General features: G+C 36.8%; 2 protein-coding genes and 1 pseudogene across 2 annotated transcripts; 1 reads left to right on the top strand and 2 right to left on the bottom strand.

Moving 5' to 3' along the window:
• The first annotated feature begins 301 nt into the window (after window positions 1–301).
• Window positions 302–2717, top strand: LOC112521388 (transcription factor MYC2-like). The gene has a single exon (XM_025130217.1). The coding sequence runs from the start codon at window positions 441–443 to the stop codon at window positions 2493–2495; it is 2055 nt and encodes a 684-aa protein (XP_024985985.1). The 5' UTR covers window positions 302–440; the 3' UTR covers window positions 2496–2717.
• Window positions 2718–5082: 2365 nt separating this feature from the next.
• LOC112521979 lies at window positions 5083–5796 on the bottom strand. The gene has a single exon (XM_025131007.1). The coding sequence runs from the start codon at window positions 5777–5779 to the stop codon at window positions 5357–5359; it is 423 nt and encodes a 140-aa protein (XP_024986775.1). The 5' UTR covers window positions 5780–5796; the 3' UTR covers window positions 5083–5356.
• A 6650-nt stretch (window positions 5797–12446) lies between these two features.
• Window positions 12447–13695, bottom strand: LOC112521789 (annotated as a pseudogene).
• Between the last annotated feature and the right edge of the window lie 3111 nt (window positions 13696–16806).

The following is a 16806-nucleotide window of genomic DNA, read 5'->3' on the forward strand; positions in this document are numbered from 1 at the left end:
AACCATAATGACTATAGCTATATAGCTTGTTTGGAGGGCCTAATCTAAAATATCATATAACCACAGGGACCAAAATTAAAATTATCACTATATTTAAAAATCACGTATACCTTTTTATTTTTATTTTTATTTTTATTTTTTTAATAAAAAAATATCCCATTTTATGATTCGTGTAAACTGTAAACCACCTGATACTCGTCGACCACTAAAATATTAAGCTCGTATCGATCCCCCATTTGCATTCCTCCCCCCTTTCCTCTTCCCTTCGCCGCCTTCTCTTTATCCCTTAACTTCTCCGCCGCCGCCGCCGCCGCCACGTGTTCATGTTTCAACCTAATCACCTTCTTCCTTTTCTTCTGATCCTAATCAGCTGGTTAGGATCATCTTGTTGACCCCCTTTTCGATTTTGTTTGATTTTTTTTTACCTTCCGGTTTATGGAATGACGGATTACAGGCTGCCCACCACCATGAATCTATGGAATACAGATGATAACGCCATGATGGATGCTTTCATGAGCTCTGATATGTCGTCGTTTTGGGGTAATCCAACTACTGCTACTACTACGGCGGCGCCGTCTGCGGTTCCTCCGGCGTCGTCCTCCGCTTCCACTTCTACCAATGATCTTCATAAGATCATCGGCGAATCTCACTCGTTTAATCAAGATACTTTACAACAGCGACTTCAGGGGTTGATTGATAACGCTCGTGAATCGTGGACTTATGCCATCTTCTGGCAATCCTCCGCCGTTGATTACACGAGTCCATCGTTGTTAGGATGGGGTGACGGGTACTACAAGGGGGAGATGAACAAGCCGAAAACGACGCCGTCGGTTACTTCTTTTGCGGAGCAGGAACACCGGAAAAAGGTGCTCCGGGAGCTTAATTCGTTGATTTCTGGCTCAAAGATGCCGGAGAACGAAGCCGTGGATGAGGAAGTCACTGATACGGAGTGGTTTTTTCTCATCTCGATGACTCAGTCGTTTGTTAACGGTAACGGATTGCCAGGTCAGGCGATGTTCAGTAATCAACCGCTTTGGATCGCCGGACGGGAACGGTTGTTGGCGGCGCACTGCGACCGTGCACGGCAAGGTGAAGGTTTCGGTTTGCAGACGATCGTTTGTATTCCATCTACAAGCGGAGTTGTTGAATTAGGTTCAACAGAGTTGATTTTTCAGAGTTCAGATCTCATGAATGAGGTTCGAGTTCTGTTTAATTTCAATAACAGCACTCCAGATTTGACGGCGATGAACGAGGATCAGGCGGCCGGAGGGGATAACGATCCATCGTCGTTGTGGCTTACAGATCCGGTATCTTCTTCAGCCGCTACCGCCGCCACCGTCACCACCGTAGAAATGAAAGATTCCGATGATATAATAGCAACTGTCATCCCATCAAACAATTCACTTCCAAAACAAATCTCCATCGACAACCCTAGCTCCAGCTCGTTAACAGAAAACCCTAGCTCTGCAATTCACGTTTCCAATCGTCAACCTCTCCAAAATCAAGGATTATTCGGTAGCAGGGAATTGATATTCTCAGAATTCGGATCGTACGACGGAACCACCGGAGGCAGAAACGGAAATTCTTCAAATTCCTGTAAACCGGAATCCGTTGAACTTCTGAACTTTGGTGAGAGCAAAAAGAATTCCGGTCAATCTCCGTTCATCGGAGGAGACGATAACGGCAACAAGAAGAAGAGGTCTCCTGCGTTACGGGGAATCAACGAAGAAGGTATGCTTTCATTCAGCTCCGGTATGCTTCTTCCCACATCGGAGACTGTAAAATCCGGCGGAGGCCTAATCACCGGAGCAGATTTCGACCATTCCGACCTAGAACCATCCATGGGACGAGAAGCCGAGAGCCGCCTAGTGGTGGAACCGGAGAAAAAACCACGAAAACGAGGCAGAAAACCGGCGAACGGCCGAGAAGAACCATTGAATCATGTGGAAGCCGAAAGACAAAGAAGGGAGAAACTAAACCAGAAATTCTACGCCCTTCGAGCCGTCGTCCCCAACGTTTCAAAAATGGATAAAGCTTCCCTCCTTGGAGACGCCATTTCTTACATCAATGAACTCAAATCGAAGCTTCAAATCAGCGAAACAGATAAAGAAGAACTCAAAAACCAACTAGATGTCACCAAGAAGGAACTTTTAACCAAAGACTCTCGACAGTCATCTTCCTCCACCGTTTCACCACCGGAAGACCTCAAAACAGCCACCACAAACCACCCAAAAATGGCGGATTTGGACATCGACGTCAAAATAATCGGGTGGGACGCCATGATTAGAATCCAATGTAGCAAGAAAAACCATCCTGCTGCAAGATTAATGGCGGCATTAAAAGAACTGGATCTGGACGTCCACCATGCGAGTGTATCTGTGGTTAACGAATTAATGATGCAACAAGCAACAGTGAAAATGGGGAGTCGATTTTACACGCAAGATCAGCTTCGATTAGCGTTAACGAAGAGGGTTTCAGATCCTAATCTTAGGTAAGCTGTTGATTCCTGTACCCTGGTTAATTTTTTTTTCCTGAAGCTACCAAACCAAGATGAACAATGAAGGAAGGAAGGATTTTGGTGTAAAATAGTAATATTTAACAAGTATTATCATCATGGAACTACTTGTTTTACTAGTCTTGTTCTTTGTTGTTGGTTGTATATATCTTGATGAGGGTTAATTTTGCCCTCTTTTCTTCTATCTCAAAACATTTTACTATTTCTTCTACAAAAACACTTATCAACTTATTATAAGTCAAAAATATTTGACTTCTTCAAATCAAAAATTTCTTATTATCGGTTTGACGCCAATACAAGTTGTTTATCCAAACACTCAAAAGTGTTTATTACCGGTATCACACCGGAATAAGTCAATGAGTTAATTTTTGCATGGAGAAAGCTCTCATGTAGAGAGGGGAGATTATGGTCTCCTCTTGTGGATCATGGTTTTGTACTTGTGAATTGAAAGACTATGAAACATGATGTAAATTGTAGCAACATGATATATTGTTTTTGGCAAAGAAATCAATGTGGTTTTTAATATAAATGCATGTTATCAATTTACTCCATACTGTTTTTTCCTAACACATGGATATAGTTTATGTACATCTTAGATGTCGTTTACCAAACGTTTATCCAAGTAAGCGCTTATCAAGTCACTTTACTTTTACCGGATGAATATGACAAAGAACTAAAAACCTTACCCGGTAAGAGCGGAGACAAGAATCGAGAGTCTTACCCGGTAAGTAAGGACGAGGGCTCTTACCATGGTTAGCACTTACCGAGATAAATTGTTGTATACGATGCATTTTAGTGAATAAAATCTTACCCGGTAAGTAAGCGATAATATTGAATTTTACCGGTAAGTGCTTACCGGGTAAGTGCTTAGGTAAACAACCCCTTAATCAATTTTATGAGTTTAGAAGTTGGTGGTTAAATAAACTTCTCAGTATTCGTAAAAGGACTTGAACTAGTATGTCACGTTGGATTAGTTGATTTGAAGATATTTGAACAACATAATCAAATGTTTACGGTTTAAAAAATCTTAATCCAAGCCAATCCAGATAAAAAAAACCATAAAAAGACTCGAATTTGTATGTCACGTTGGATTAGTTGATCCTGAAGACATTTGAACAACATAATCAAATGTTTACAGTTTAAAAAATCTCAATCTAAGCTAACCCAGATAAAAAAAAAAAAACTCAACTCGAATAAATGTTTACGCAACCGTTTGTGTTCTTTTACACCCCTAGGAGCAAACTATGTTGTTTCTAAAATATTATTGATGTAAATAAATTTTGAAAAGTAAGAAAAATGAAGTAACTATTGCACAACCTTAGGGGTGTTTGAGATTGTTTATTTGAAACAACTTATCATAAGTTAAAATGATTTAACTTATTTAAAAACTCGTTATTACCGGTTTGACACCAGTATAAATTATTCTATTCAAACCCTAAAAAATGTTTATTTACCAAAACAGTACCGAAATAAATCAATAAATTATTTTTATAAGCAATCTCAAACACCCTTTTTAACACATGAATGTTTCAATCTGCTATTATTTTGATCATCCAGTTTGTTTTAGAATTTTTAATCAATAAATAAATATTAATTTATTTATTAATGAACACTATAAAATACTATTTTAATTAATAAATATTAACTTTTAGTTTGTCGATTGATATGGTCGGATGACGCTTTTAACGATTTTTAGAAAGTTTGATAAGCTCTTTAACCTCTATAATCCTTGCCACTTGTCACAAGTTGGATGGTTTGAGTGATAATTTTAATTTCCGATAAAATTTAAAATCAAAGGTATATTAATATTACCATTTATTACAATTTGCAGCTTAGGTAGGCAATATTCATGTTATCCATAATTGATTTTTTAAGTGGTAAATACTAAATAAGGCTTTAGATGACGTTAAACGTCATATTGTAACGACTTCAAATCTCAAACCGTAAAAAAAATTAAAAAAGGTAAAAATAATATAAAAAAGTTAAAAAAATCAACGTAAAATAAGACTGGGTGATTCTATACACACACTTCTCTATTATTAATTATTACTTTTAATTATTGCATGATAACATACACACACTTATATATTAATCTCACGTAAACATGTATCTAAATGATTAATTATAACAACTAATCAAATATTCACATAATCATATATCAAATAATCACATAATAATTACCTCAGGTGATAACTAAGATCCGGTTATTACATTTTTTTAATTATTAAAAAATATCTTAATATTATTTTCAAAAAGGCATAAAAGAAAGATAGGAAAAGACAAATGTGTCTTCATCAAATCCACATAAAAAAAAATGTTGTCATGTGCAGCCCTAAAAACTGTGTCACCACCAGAAATAAAGAAACACGTTTTTGGTTAAAGTGATTGAATGAATTTCTTCTTCATGTGGATGTGGGGGGCAGACCACCTAATTATTAGATCATAAAATATTACATTTATCATCCCTGCACTTTCCATAGTTTACAACTATCACCCTCTGACTCTTGTATTTTTCCAAATCAGACACCAAGAACAGAAGTTAGCATCCAAGATTTTTCATGGTTATTACTCACCTGAATCTTGTAACTTCCATAGACTATGACTGTTTTCAGGTAACGCTTTACAGAAAACCCGAAAAAAGAACTTCACGAAAACATTCTTTGCCGCCTTTTTGAAATATGCAATCACGGGAAAATTACACCAAACCATCAAAACGTCAACCAAAAAGTCAACTTTATCGGACATTTGCGAGAGTCGAAACAAACCCGCCTCGATTCTTGAAATCTTTTAGCGGTTTTCTTTCCTAATTCGACTGGCGTGCCATTGCCACGCAACAAAATCTTAGTTTCTCTTGTTTCTTGCTTCGGCCTTCCAATTCCTGCCACTCGGTGTACTAGAGTGTTCTCTAGTTTCCACAATCACATTCGATTGGTTCCCAGAAGCTTGGAGATCCACAATTGCAGACGTAGAACTGCAAGCGTTGTTTTGTTGTTGTTTTAATATGTGTGCCCTTCGGGCATCTTTTTTCCAGTTTCTTTGACTGTAAACACGGGTTACAACATCGAGAGGAGTATCTTTAACTTGGGTTTCGTCTACTTGCAGCTGAATCGACTGATTGATCATGCACGCTCGCTTCAAATCGGCTTCTTGACGCTTTCTAGCCCTATACCTGCGTTGCCTTTCTCTATTCTTTATACGTCGAGCTATCACTTCAGGGTCATTTTCGTCAAAAGGAATCATTTGCAAATTTTTCCCATTTTCCATTTCGAATGGAGGTTGAAACATCTGCAAAGGAAGTCCAACACCAGATAAGAATCGATAGTCTTCAGATGGTTTGACTTTAATAGTCAAAAGAACAGCTTTAATTTCAAAATTGATATAAATATGTTTAGATCATGCGGAAGAAAAGGACTGATAGTCAATAAGTACAAGCAAGGGTTATTCATTAACAAATAACTGTGTTAAAAATGTCAAACAATATATCAATTAGCGGTCTTCATAAATATAAGTTTGACTTTCAAAGTCAAAAGATGTCAACTAATAGAGAAAGGGTATGTTTATGTCACCAGATGGGCTTTACATCAGTTGTCACAACCAAAAAGGGGTTTGTTATGCATTTTAAAGTCAAAGAAGATGTATTTGGACTCTAAAATTCTATACATTCTTGTAGAAACCGAAAACAGAACTTTGCAACATACCCTAGAAACTCAAAAACATGGGAACGATTTAGTATCAGAATTCGTAAGATGTTATTTTTTAGACGGTGCTAGGTAAAGTCTAAATGAGTCTATTTTCTTAGTTGGATGCCAGATCTTAACCCATCCCAGCCAAAAGCAACACCTTCTATACTTGGCACTCCTAAGCTTTTTCTCATCAACCATGCTCGCTCGGACCATGTTTCATTGAATACCAAGCGAGGTATTTTGAGCAAATTTAAGAGTAGCGCGTCTTATGGATAAATGAGAGGGAAGACTGCAATGGTTTGGAAACGTTAGTAGGAGAAAGATGTTGGCACCAATGAGGGTGGAGGCCGTCACAGTCGAGGATTTGAAGAGGAGGGTAGGCCAAGGAGGACTGAGAGACTGGACACAGCAGCTTTAAACATTTCTGAAGACAAGTTCGTTGAGATGCAGACATGTGGTTAATGGGGATGGAGCGTTAGAGGGTTGACAACTAGGTACTAGAGCCTCGGGAGGGGGAATTCTATGTGATGTTGCGCTTCCGTTTACTTGTTTTTTTGTTTTAGCGACACTTGGTCTTTAGTTAGTTTAGTGGTTGCATACCTTCCTGCATGCCTTTAATGCCCTCACATGCTTTATTATCTTTTGCACTCTTTTTCTTCAACTATTCCAAACTTCAAATTTCTCTCTTTTCTTTCAAACCGACAAACTTCCGAAACCAAATTTGTTATGCAAAATCTTTTTCTCAAAACATTTTTAGAAGCAGGGGTCTTCATGAAAATAGTTTCTCTACTCCTCTAGGTAGAGGTAAAGGTTGTGTACATCCTACTCTCCCCAAATCCTAGATAATCTAGGTTCGTTTGGTTTGCTTTTATCAAAGAGTAGAAGTAATATAAATAAAAAAGAAACGTTGCTATATATATATATATATATATATATAATTGTAGATTTGGCAAATGCAACATTGGCCTTTAAAATCAAGGGATACAATTTCCAAAAAAGCATACACTTGGAATACATATTTGGTTAGAATTTATGATCAAAATCCTATACAAACAGCGCCTTACCATAAACATGTAAACTTGTTTCGCTACACGTTTTAGTTTTGATGTCTTGACCTAAGGAGGCATGCTACTATGGTCATCAAAATCATATAGCTCATGATTCAAGTCTTACCATTCAAATCAATCAAGAAACAAAATGTGTGAATCCTATTAGTGAAATAGAATTTGATCTAAATCACCATCTTATTAAGAAATTGTTCCTAGTATGCACAATCAAGTCGAGTTATTTGATTCCATAGAAGTTACTCAACATTTATTACCTTATATCAAGTTATTTCAATGGAAGTGTTTTTTGTGGAGTTTAACAATCCAAAACTTACTTGTAGCCACATATGTAGAAAGTTATTGCAATGTCTCTTTATAGCACAAGTAAATTTATGCTTATACATCACTAGAATCTTCTTTTTTGAGTTTTAAATTTATCCATGCTACAAAGATTGTATTAGAGAAAGTTGAAGCAAATCTAACATTTGATTTCGAGATTCACAAGTAGTGAAATTTATATAATGGTTCTCAACTCCTCGACTAGATTTAGTAATTGACGACTACGCATGCTAGGTGTTGTATCTATCTTCAAAAGGAGTACAGGTTGTGCCACCATAGTCTACATTCAAGTGCATGAGTGTTTAGTAGCTATGTTTATAGAGTTGTCGAATTTTTTATGTCATAATGACTCAATGTCACATGAGATCAATCCAATGAGAGCTATATATATATACAGAGAAGACCTCTGATGGGAGCTTAACACCTATTATCAAACCCCAAAGGGTCAAGTCATTGTTGGGAGTTGGTGCCTCGTGAAACATCATTTCTTAGGTTCCATAGGGGTGCACAAAAACCTCCGACCAACCCAACAAGACAACAACCCGACCCAACACAACCTAAAGATTAGGTCAAATAATCCAACCCGAGCTACCTGATGTATTATTCTAAAATCACCAAAAAAGCAAAAAGCTCCCTGTATCCCAACCCAACCCAGTAGTCTATGCAACAAATCACATGTGGTTCAAGCGCATGCTCACTTTTTCTAAATACTTCTATATTCAATTATAGAGTTTGGTAGACACTTCTTCACTGTTTGTTAGGCTAGAAATAAACAGAACAGAAGGGGATTTGTGTAGTAGATATAAGCTAATTAATTATGACTGATATACCCTCTTTATTTGAATTTGATTACATTGAATGCTAATCAACATTTTAATTCATTTCTTTTAGACAAAAGAGAAATAAATTACATAGAGTTACACCCATTAGTTTTCCCCTTATTCTTCATCTCCATAATAAGAGAACTTCTTGATGGGGTTTCATGTTCACAAATATAAAGATGAGTTATTGGGTGAGAAAGAAAATAGATGAGGGATTTTGAGGTCCGTCATCAGGAGATATAGGATCAAATGGACTCGATTTTTTCTTCATAAAGAAATCATCTAATAAACCTTCCAGGAAGGTATATGTGTGTATTCCAGCAAAAAGTATTTGTGTATGCTAGTTCATGAACCTTATCCAAATCTCTATGTTCAACCCGACCAGACCAAACAAAACCTGAACAGCCCAACCGACCAAACCCAAAATGTAATGGGTTGTCTTGCGTTATACATAAAAGGGTTGAACAGGTTGCATTTTCTAAACCAAAGTAGTTGGGTTGGGTTATTCAAAATTCAAATGATCGAGACCTTCACAACCCAACCCATGTGCACCTCATAGGTCGGCTCCCACTAGGTGCTATCAATTCCTTGGGGCTACAATGGCTTATCAGAAGGCCTATGTCTGCCTGAGCTATGTGGGGATGGTGCTTAAGAACCCATGGACTAGTTGGATCAAAGATGCTGATTTACGAGATTGGCGATTATTCCCACCCTATTAGGTGTCCTTGTTTTCTTAGGGCAGTTAAAGATTGAGAAGCAACTTCCGCACAAATCCAGACGTATTACAACCGTTGTAGCAATGTTGCCTCTCGTATAGAGAGAGAGAGAGCGATCAACCACCTTAAAGTGGTGATGCAAAGAAAGATCGAGGGCTGGGTCCCACGTTATGTTTCCTAGTAAACCATCAATACCACCACAACCTTATTAAATACCAACTCATCATCACCTAATCACATATTATTGATCTGGTTAGATCCTTAATTAGTATCACATAATCACATACTGTGGATAAAACTCCAACTAGATCTTTCCTTTACATAGATAGATCTCATCATATGCAACTCATTAAAAGTGGCAGGAAATTATCTAATTCCTCAAAGTCAACTACGCCATAAAAAGAATTTTCGTGTTGCATTGAGACCAAGAACATAATTGAGATGGCACGATCAAGGCCTATACCACAAGACATATTAAAGGGGGGCATATTAATATCTAATCTGTTAGTAGCATTCTTACCTTAATGATTGATCATATAATATAAATTATATTAACGTTATAGGCCTTTTACTAGATTCGATGGTTAATAGATCTTTTGGACCACAAGGAATCAATAAGCATATTATGGGATCATCTAGTGACTAAGCATGCTGCATGATTAGTGATAGGCAAAATGACTTCACAGAATCCAAGAACATTGATCGTAGGCATAGATTTATAGTGCTTGTATACAAATCTTGACCAACAAAAATAGGCCTACATTATCACATCTTTGGTGGAAGAAAAATGAATAGCAAAGATTGTACCAGATGAGAATAAAGAAGATGCCACACAACACTTCCAAATCATTAATCTACCATTATTACATACTTCAACTACATTCTCTCCTACAACATTTGAGTGGGCTAATCAAACAAACTTCAATTCCAATAAGTTAGCAATCGTTTCGTAGAAACTTTATCTTCGTGGAAAGGATTGGTTTGCAAATGTCATAGAAAACACATTGGAATGAATATGGGCAATTTCACCAACAAGATGGGAGCATAGTCCGCTATATAACCTCATTTCAGGTGGGCTTAGTTTTCAAGCATCACTAACTCAACTAGAATGTTAAAATCTTTAGACAATCATGAGAATATAAAATGAATCATACTAAACTACCCCTTTTGTCCTAAAATCAAAGAATTTTCATTATAATTTCTTTACCAAACCAAACCGAGTGTATCCCACCCAGAAGCATGATCTAGGAAGAGTAGGATGCACTTACACCTTACCTCTACCCCTAAGGGTAGAGAGGTTGTTTTCATGAAGACCCTTGACTTGCGAAATTTAAATTTTTTAGAGAAAGAAACGTGACTCCTAAAAGGAAAACTTTGAATGTTTTGGAGATTCTGACAAGATTGTAAGACGCTTGAGACGGTAGAAATTGTTTTTAGTGGCATAACAAAGCATGCAAAAAGCAAAAAAAGAGAATCTAAAGGGAAAAAGCCACGACGGTGAGAACAAAAGATAAAGTGCATAAAAAACAGAATAAAAGACGCGCACAAAGAGCAATCCTCATTACCGGACAAGGAACCCACACGCAATCCTAACGCACAACGGACCCTCCTAGATACTTGGCACATAGCCCCCCTCCCCCATTCCAACCTCTACTACTCTCCCACCATCTACCATAACTTATAGACCTTACACATAGTCTGCTACCCTAAATCGTTGTCTCCAAGTACTTTTATCAGAGGTCATGTCCACATAACGGTCTGCAGCCGTAAAAGAAAGGTTCTTTTAGTACAATATACAAATCGCCAATGCTTCCCACGACAACACAAATTCGTCATCTTTACGAATGCTGGATTATGGACCATAATTATGGGGATTGATGGATTGCTAAATATATTAGGAAGTATAAGATAATATAAGGTCTAAAAACAGGATAAATCTAGAACAACCAAGTTTGAGAAGTTAAACATAATTTCAGAATCCAATGTATTTTATTCTCATAAGATACATATCCTGGAACAACACAAATAACCAGAATCAATTATTTGTTGACAATAATTACTCAGATAATCACACAAGTTCAGGTATCCAGTTGCATAAAAAACAATCTACCATCAATGGGATACATCAAACGATTCTTTCCTATTTGCACACAGATTGTCGAAACAAGAATCAAAATGCAGACAACCTAAATAGGTTATATACCAATAAAACAAATGCAAATGATCTCACCAATATCAAAAATTTGATAAACGAAAATCATAAGAAGAAAGGGGGCATGCCTGCAATGTCAAGAATCATACCCAGCATTCAAAACAACAAAGCAAAATACCCATCTCAATGATGAAATAGAGATCAAAAGTTGAAACGAAAAGGGGGGGGGGGGGGGGAATGAAGCAAAATAAGTTTACCTTTAGCAGGAAAAGCTAATTACCCAACAAGATCGAGTCAATCCTCAACATAATCCGAGTGAAATAACCGATTGATTTTGTTCAAGAAGAGAGGGAGTTGGGCATGCAAAAAGATTAATTATTAAGCAAAAACGGTGAAATCAGATTATGAAAATTTGGGATCGTCGATCGATGCAGACAAATTGTCGCCAAGTCCTTCGCACTAAAACTCCCTCGGAATTTGGTCTCTGAAAAACGTGAGTACGAAGTTTTTCAAGAAAATGTAGGTGTTCCAAATGAGTAATGGATGATTTCCCAACTCAATCTTGTACGTCAAAATGAAATTAATTTTAGCAAAACTATCATTTTAGGGTTTTCAAATTAAACTTTGAAATCAATTAAGGTTTTGGATCACTAATCTATATTATTTCTGATTTGGCATGTTTTCTAATAATAGTTGACGTGACGAGAACGGGATGTTCGGCTTTGGGCCTCCTTAGGTAGGAGTCGAAGAAGGCCTCCCCATAGAATTAAAAAAAATGTTTTCTTGTTGTTTATTTGCAAAAACGATCGGAGTTCTAAGAACATTTCCAACTTTAACACTACAAAAATATTAACACCAAAAGAAAAAACTCAACACGAAATTTGTGGACCCCGTATTAAAATAACATATTTTATTTACTATTTTTAAAAACAAAAATTATAAGTTGCAATACATATTATAATAATAAATAATTAATAATTAATTTATTTAATAAAGACTTCGTTAAAATAAAAACAACAAATTTTTAATTAATAAATTTTAAATTAATTCAAATAACACAAATTAAAAAAACACATAAATATGACTAATTCTTCTTAGTGTACTCGTCTTACAAATAATCAATTAATGCATTTTGAAGTTCAAAATGAGTGTCTTTATCCTTGATCTTTTTATATCAAGCAAGAAACTGTTCAAGTCTACCACTGTTATCGTTTACCATCTCAACTCTCATGTCTTGCACTTCACGTCGTTCTTCAATTGGTGCATTAATATCATGTTCATCTTCTATGATCATAATATACATAATGATACACGAAGTCATTATATTATACAATATTTCCTTTCTCCATAACAATGCAGGTCCTAATACTATTGCAAATATTGGTTGCAATACGTCAAATGCACCTTTCATGTCTTTTCTATATGCTTCTTGTTTCATTGTAAAATATTGTTAGGGCTACGTATCTCATGAATAGATTGAACAAGGGTAGCCCATTTTGGATATGTGTCATCAGTTAAATAATAACCTATATTATACGATTTTCCTTTAATGACATAATTAACACGAGAAACATTACCTGCTGAAAGATTTGCAAAAAGATGGGAGGACTCCAGCACGTTAATGTCATTATTGGACCCCGGTAAACCAAAAAATGCATGTCATATCCAAAGATCATAGTCAACTACAACTTCTAGAATAAATCTACTACGACCGAAATATTGTCCTCCCCAACCTGTTGGACATTTCTTCCATTTCCAATGCATACAACTCGAAAACCTCGTTGTTCTCCAATTTAGAGTAGTCATATAACATCATTAGCATTTGGTGCTCGTAGATAGCGGTCTCCAAACACCTCCATGATGGCACGACAAAATCGCTTCAAAGCTTTTAAAACCATGGATTCGCCTATTTTAATGTACGCATCTATAGAATCTGTAGAATCTGCAGAAACATCATATGCCAACATTCGAAATATGACAATTACTTTTTGAAAATCGGACAATCCAAGTTTGCCGCATCCATTCCTTTGTTGGAGAAAGTAGTTGTCATGACTCTGGATAACATCCAAAATACGAAGGAATAAAGTACGACGAAACATCAACTTAGGAAATTGAGGATTTTTAGAAAAAAAATCGTTGAAGAGATTGTGATCAGCATTTTCCTGATCACGGTTGATAACTATATGGCAAAGAATAGAACCTCGATAATATACTTGGTTGTTTTGATAATAATTATGGATATAATTATCCATTTCAAACGCTAGATTGACTGCTTCGCTTACTAGTTCGATATTAGCATTGTCAAAAGCACCATCATATGAATACAAATTATCAGCAGATTCTGAGACAAAGGGTCTCTCCTCTGAGTAGCCATCTGTGTAGGCTGTTGGGCGGTAGGAAGATAGTACATGCACAGGCTCCATTGGTCCCTTTGTTACAAGGGATGTTTTGGTCGTTGAGTCCAGGCCTGAGTAGTAGGCCGAGGAAATGTGAAACAACAACGCTGGTAAGTCTTTCCCCTTAGACTTGTCAAGGACCTTCTTGGCTACAACGGCTCTGAACGCAGTGTATAGAATCAACGAGTAGTCCAAAGGTAGGTCGAAGTAGATCCCATAGATGAGTTGGAGCATGTTTTTGTTGCACATGTTCATGCTCCCAATCTTTCCTGTCAAGGCCTTGTTGACGAGTGGGAAAAGGACATTCCATATAGGCGTTAGGAATTGTCTTCGAAACTGAGATGGAAAGTTTATTGGTCGACTGTAACCAATAAACTTGAGGAAACCTACGATTTCGTCTCCTATAGGAAGTGGGGCGTACTCTGGAAGGTTGGGATCAGTCTTCGTTGGGATTTGGAGCACCAACGAAAACAGGGATGTGGAAATCCTAATTTCACATTTCTGGTTTAGGTTGGGACGAAAAACTCACTAATGATTCCACGTTTTTCCTTATCATACTCACACATTTGCTAGAATTCTTGAACGAACCTTTCTGGAACTGTTTCATCATAGTTGGTTAGGGCTCCGTTTAAGAAGTGGTAGTGAAGAACTTCGATGACATGGTGGAATATTTTATCAAAATTTGTCAAGGTTAGGTCCACAACATGATTATTTGGTTTTAAGGGGAGGGGGATAACTGCAATGCAGGTTCCTTCGTTTGATTTTAAGTTGCTTGTTTCATCGTGTGAGTTATCAGATTCTGAGGCGGAAAAGTTTGACATCTTTAAGAAAGGTTGAAGAAGAAGATGAATAGTGGAAGCAGGTTCTTGAGGATGACGATGTTCTTGAGAGTTAAGCTCTTTGAGGATGAATGTGTTGTGAGTGTAAAAGAAAAATTAGGGCTTTTCGTCGTTTAAATAGGCAAGGTTTATGGGTACTTGAGTGCAAAAATAACCCAAACGACGAAAACTTGAAATGATTTGTGCAAATCCTGTAGGGAAAGGACACGTGGCTTGACAGTTGCAGCGTTTAAAATGGCCGCTGCACTTTCTTTTTGAAAAATTAGCATGAGAGGACTGTCATTTTCAAAATAACCCGCATTCCCAATTTGAGATTGAAACATACGCAAGTGTTTTTCAACCACAAGAGAACTTGTACATACAAAAACTTTGGATATAGAAATGGGTTCCTCTTGATAAAAAATTACACGTTGTATTCCCTAAAAGTTTGAAAATCCTAAACTCTGATTTAGAATGATACAAAATAATTGTATTATAGGTATAGAGGCTCTGTATATTACTTGCAGAGGCTCTGTGTGTACTATACATAGGCTATGGTCCTTAAAATATAGTTAAATTGGTAGATCATAAAGGTTTTGAAATTAGAGTAGGTTTTATTATAACCAAAAATGTTTTATGGATAGAAAGATAATATACCTTTTGAGCGATCCAGAGACTTATGATGTTTAACGGAGAATTTGATTATCACGAATTAACTTGATGATACAAAGGCTCTGTATAGTACATATAGAGGCTCTGGGTCATGGAATTCCAACTCCCCCTGATTGATGCACTAGGCTTCCATCCCCCTTAAACTATGCTTGGATCAAAAGATGATAATATATGCACGAGCAATAGTTCAAGGTATAGAGGCTTTGTATGACAAAACTTTGAAAAATGAACAAGGTGGATACAGAGGCTCTGTGTGATGGAACAAAAAGAACAAATATATGCCAACTTTTGAGTATAGAGGCTCCGTATAGTACATACAAAGGCTATGGATCTTCACTGCGTGTTAAGCATACCAAACTTGCTGATTAAAAAATTGAATTTCTTTTCATCAAAAGCTTTTACAAAGAGATCAGCAAGTTGGAAATCTTTTGAGACAAAGTGCATTTCGATAATATCTTTCTCTACATGGTCTTTGATGAAGTGGTAGCGGACATCAATGTGCTTGATCTTTGAGTGTTGCACTAGGTTTGCAGTAATGGCTATTGCACTCTCTGAATCACACAGAACGTGAATCTTGTCAAACTCGATACCGTAGTCTTTGAGTTGAGTCTTCATCCATATGACTTGTGAACAACAGCTTGCTGCAGCAATGTATTCTGTTTCTACAGTAGATGTTGACACATAATTCTGCTTCTTTAATGTCCAACTCACTAGCTTGTTTTCAAGTAGTTAACAGCTTCCGGATGTGCTCTTCCTATCGAGTTTACTTCTTGCATGATCAAAATTTGTTTATGCAATAAGATCAAAGCCATAATGCTTTGGATACCAAAGATCCAAATATTGAGTCCGTTTGAGGTATCTAAAGATTCTTTTAACCGCAAATAAGTGAGATTCTTTAGAATTTTCTTGAAATCTAGTGCAAAGACAAGTAGCGAACATTATATCTAGCCTACTTGCCATGAGGTATATAAGTGACCCAATCACTCCCCAATAATTTTTGACATCCACCGGTTTTCCAAATGGATCTGTATCAGGCTTAGTACTCGTGACCATTGGTGTTCTCATAGTAGTTGAGTTATGAAGTTTGTATTTATTCAAGATGCCAGAGACATACTTGGCGTGGTTTATAAAAATGCCCACTTCAGTTTGTTATACTTGGAGACCGAGGAAGAAAGTTAATTCTCCCATCATGCTCATTTCAAACTCACCTTTCATTAACTCAGAGAACTTATCACAGTAACTCTGTTTCGTTGAACCAAATATAATATCTTCCACATACATCTGGACTAGTAGCATCTGACCTTTGTGCTTTAATGAATAAGCATGTGTCGATCTTACCCTTCTCGAAGCCATTAGAGATTAAAAAGGTTGAGAGGCGTTCATACCAAGCTCTGGGTTCCTGTTTAAGATCATAAAGCTTTATCTAGATAATAAACGTACTCGGGATGTGTAGAGCTCTCGAATCCATGCGGTTGTTGCACATAGACTTCTTCTTTGAGCTTACCATATAGAAAGACATACTTGACATCCATTTGATAGACTCTGAAACCTTTATATACAGAAAAGGCCAAGAACAATCGAATTTCTTCTATCCTTGCTACCGGGGCAAGGGTGTCGTCATAGTCTATACCATCTTCTTGGCAATAGC

The sequence above is a fragment of the Cynara cardunculus genome, assembly GCF_001531365.2.
Source record: "Cynara cardunculus var. scolymus isolate 2C chromosome LG 11, CcrdV1, whole genome shotgun sequence".
Classification (NCBI taxonomy): Eukaryota; Viridiplantae; Streptophyta; class Magnoliopsida; order Asterales; family Asteraceae; genus Cynara; species Cynara cardunculus.

Bases quoted from the DNA above. Each gene is read 5' to 3' on its own strand.
- LOC112521388 (XM_025130217.1), top strand. From the start codon at position 441: ATGACGGATTACAGGCTGCCCACCACCATGAATCTATGGAATACAGAT.
- LOC112521979 (XM_025131007.1), bottom strand. From the start codon at position 5,779: ATGGAAAATGGGAAAAATTTGCAAATGATTCCTTTTGACGAAAATGAC.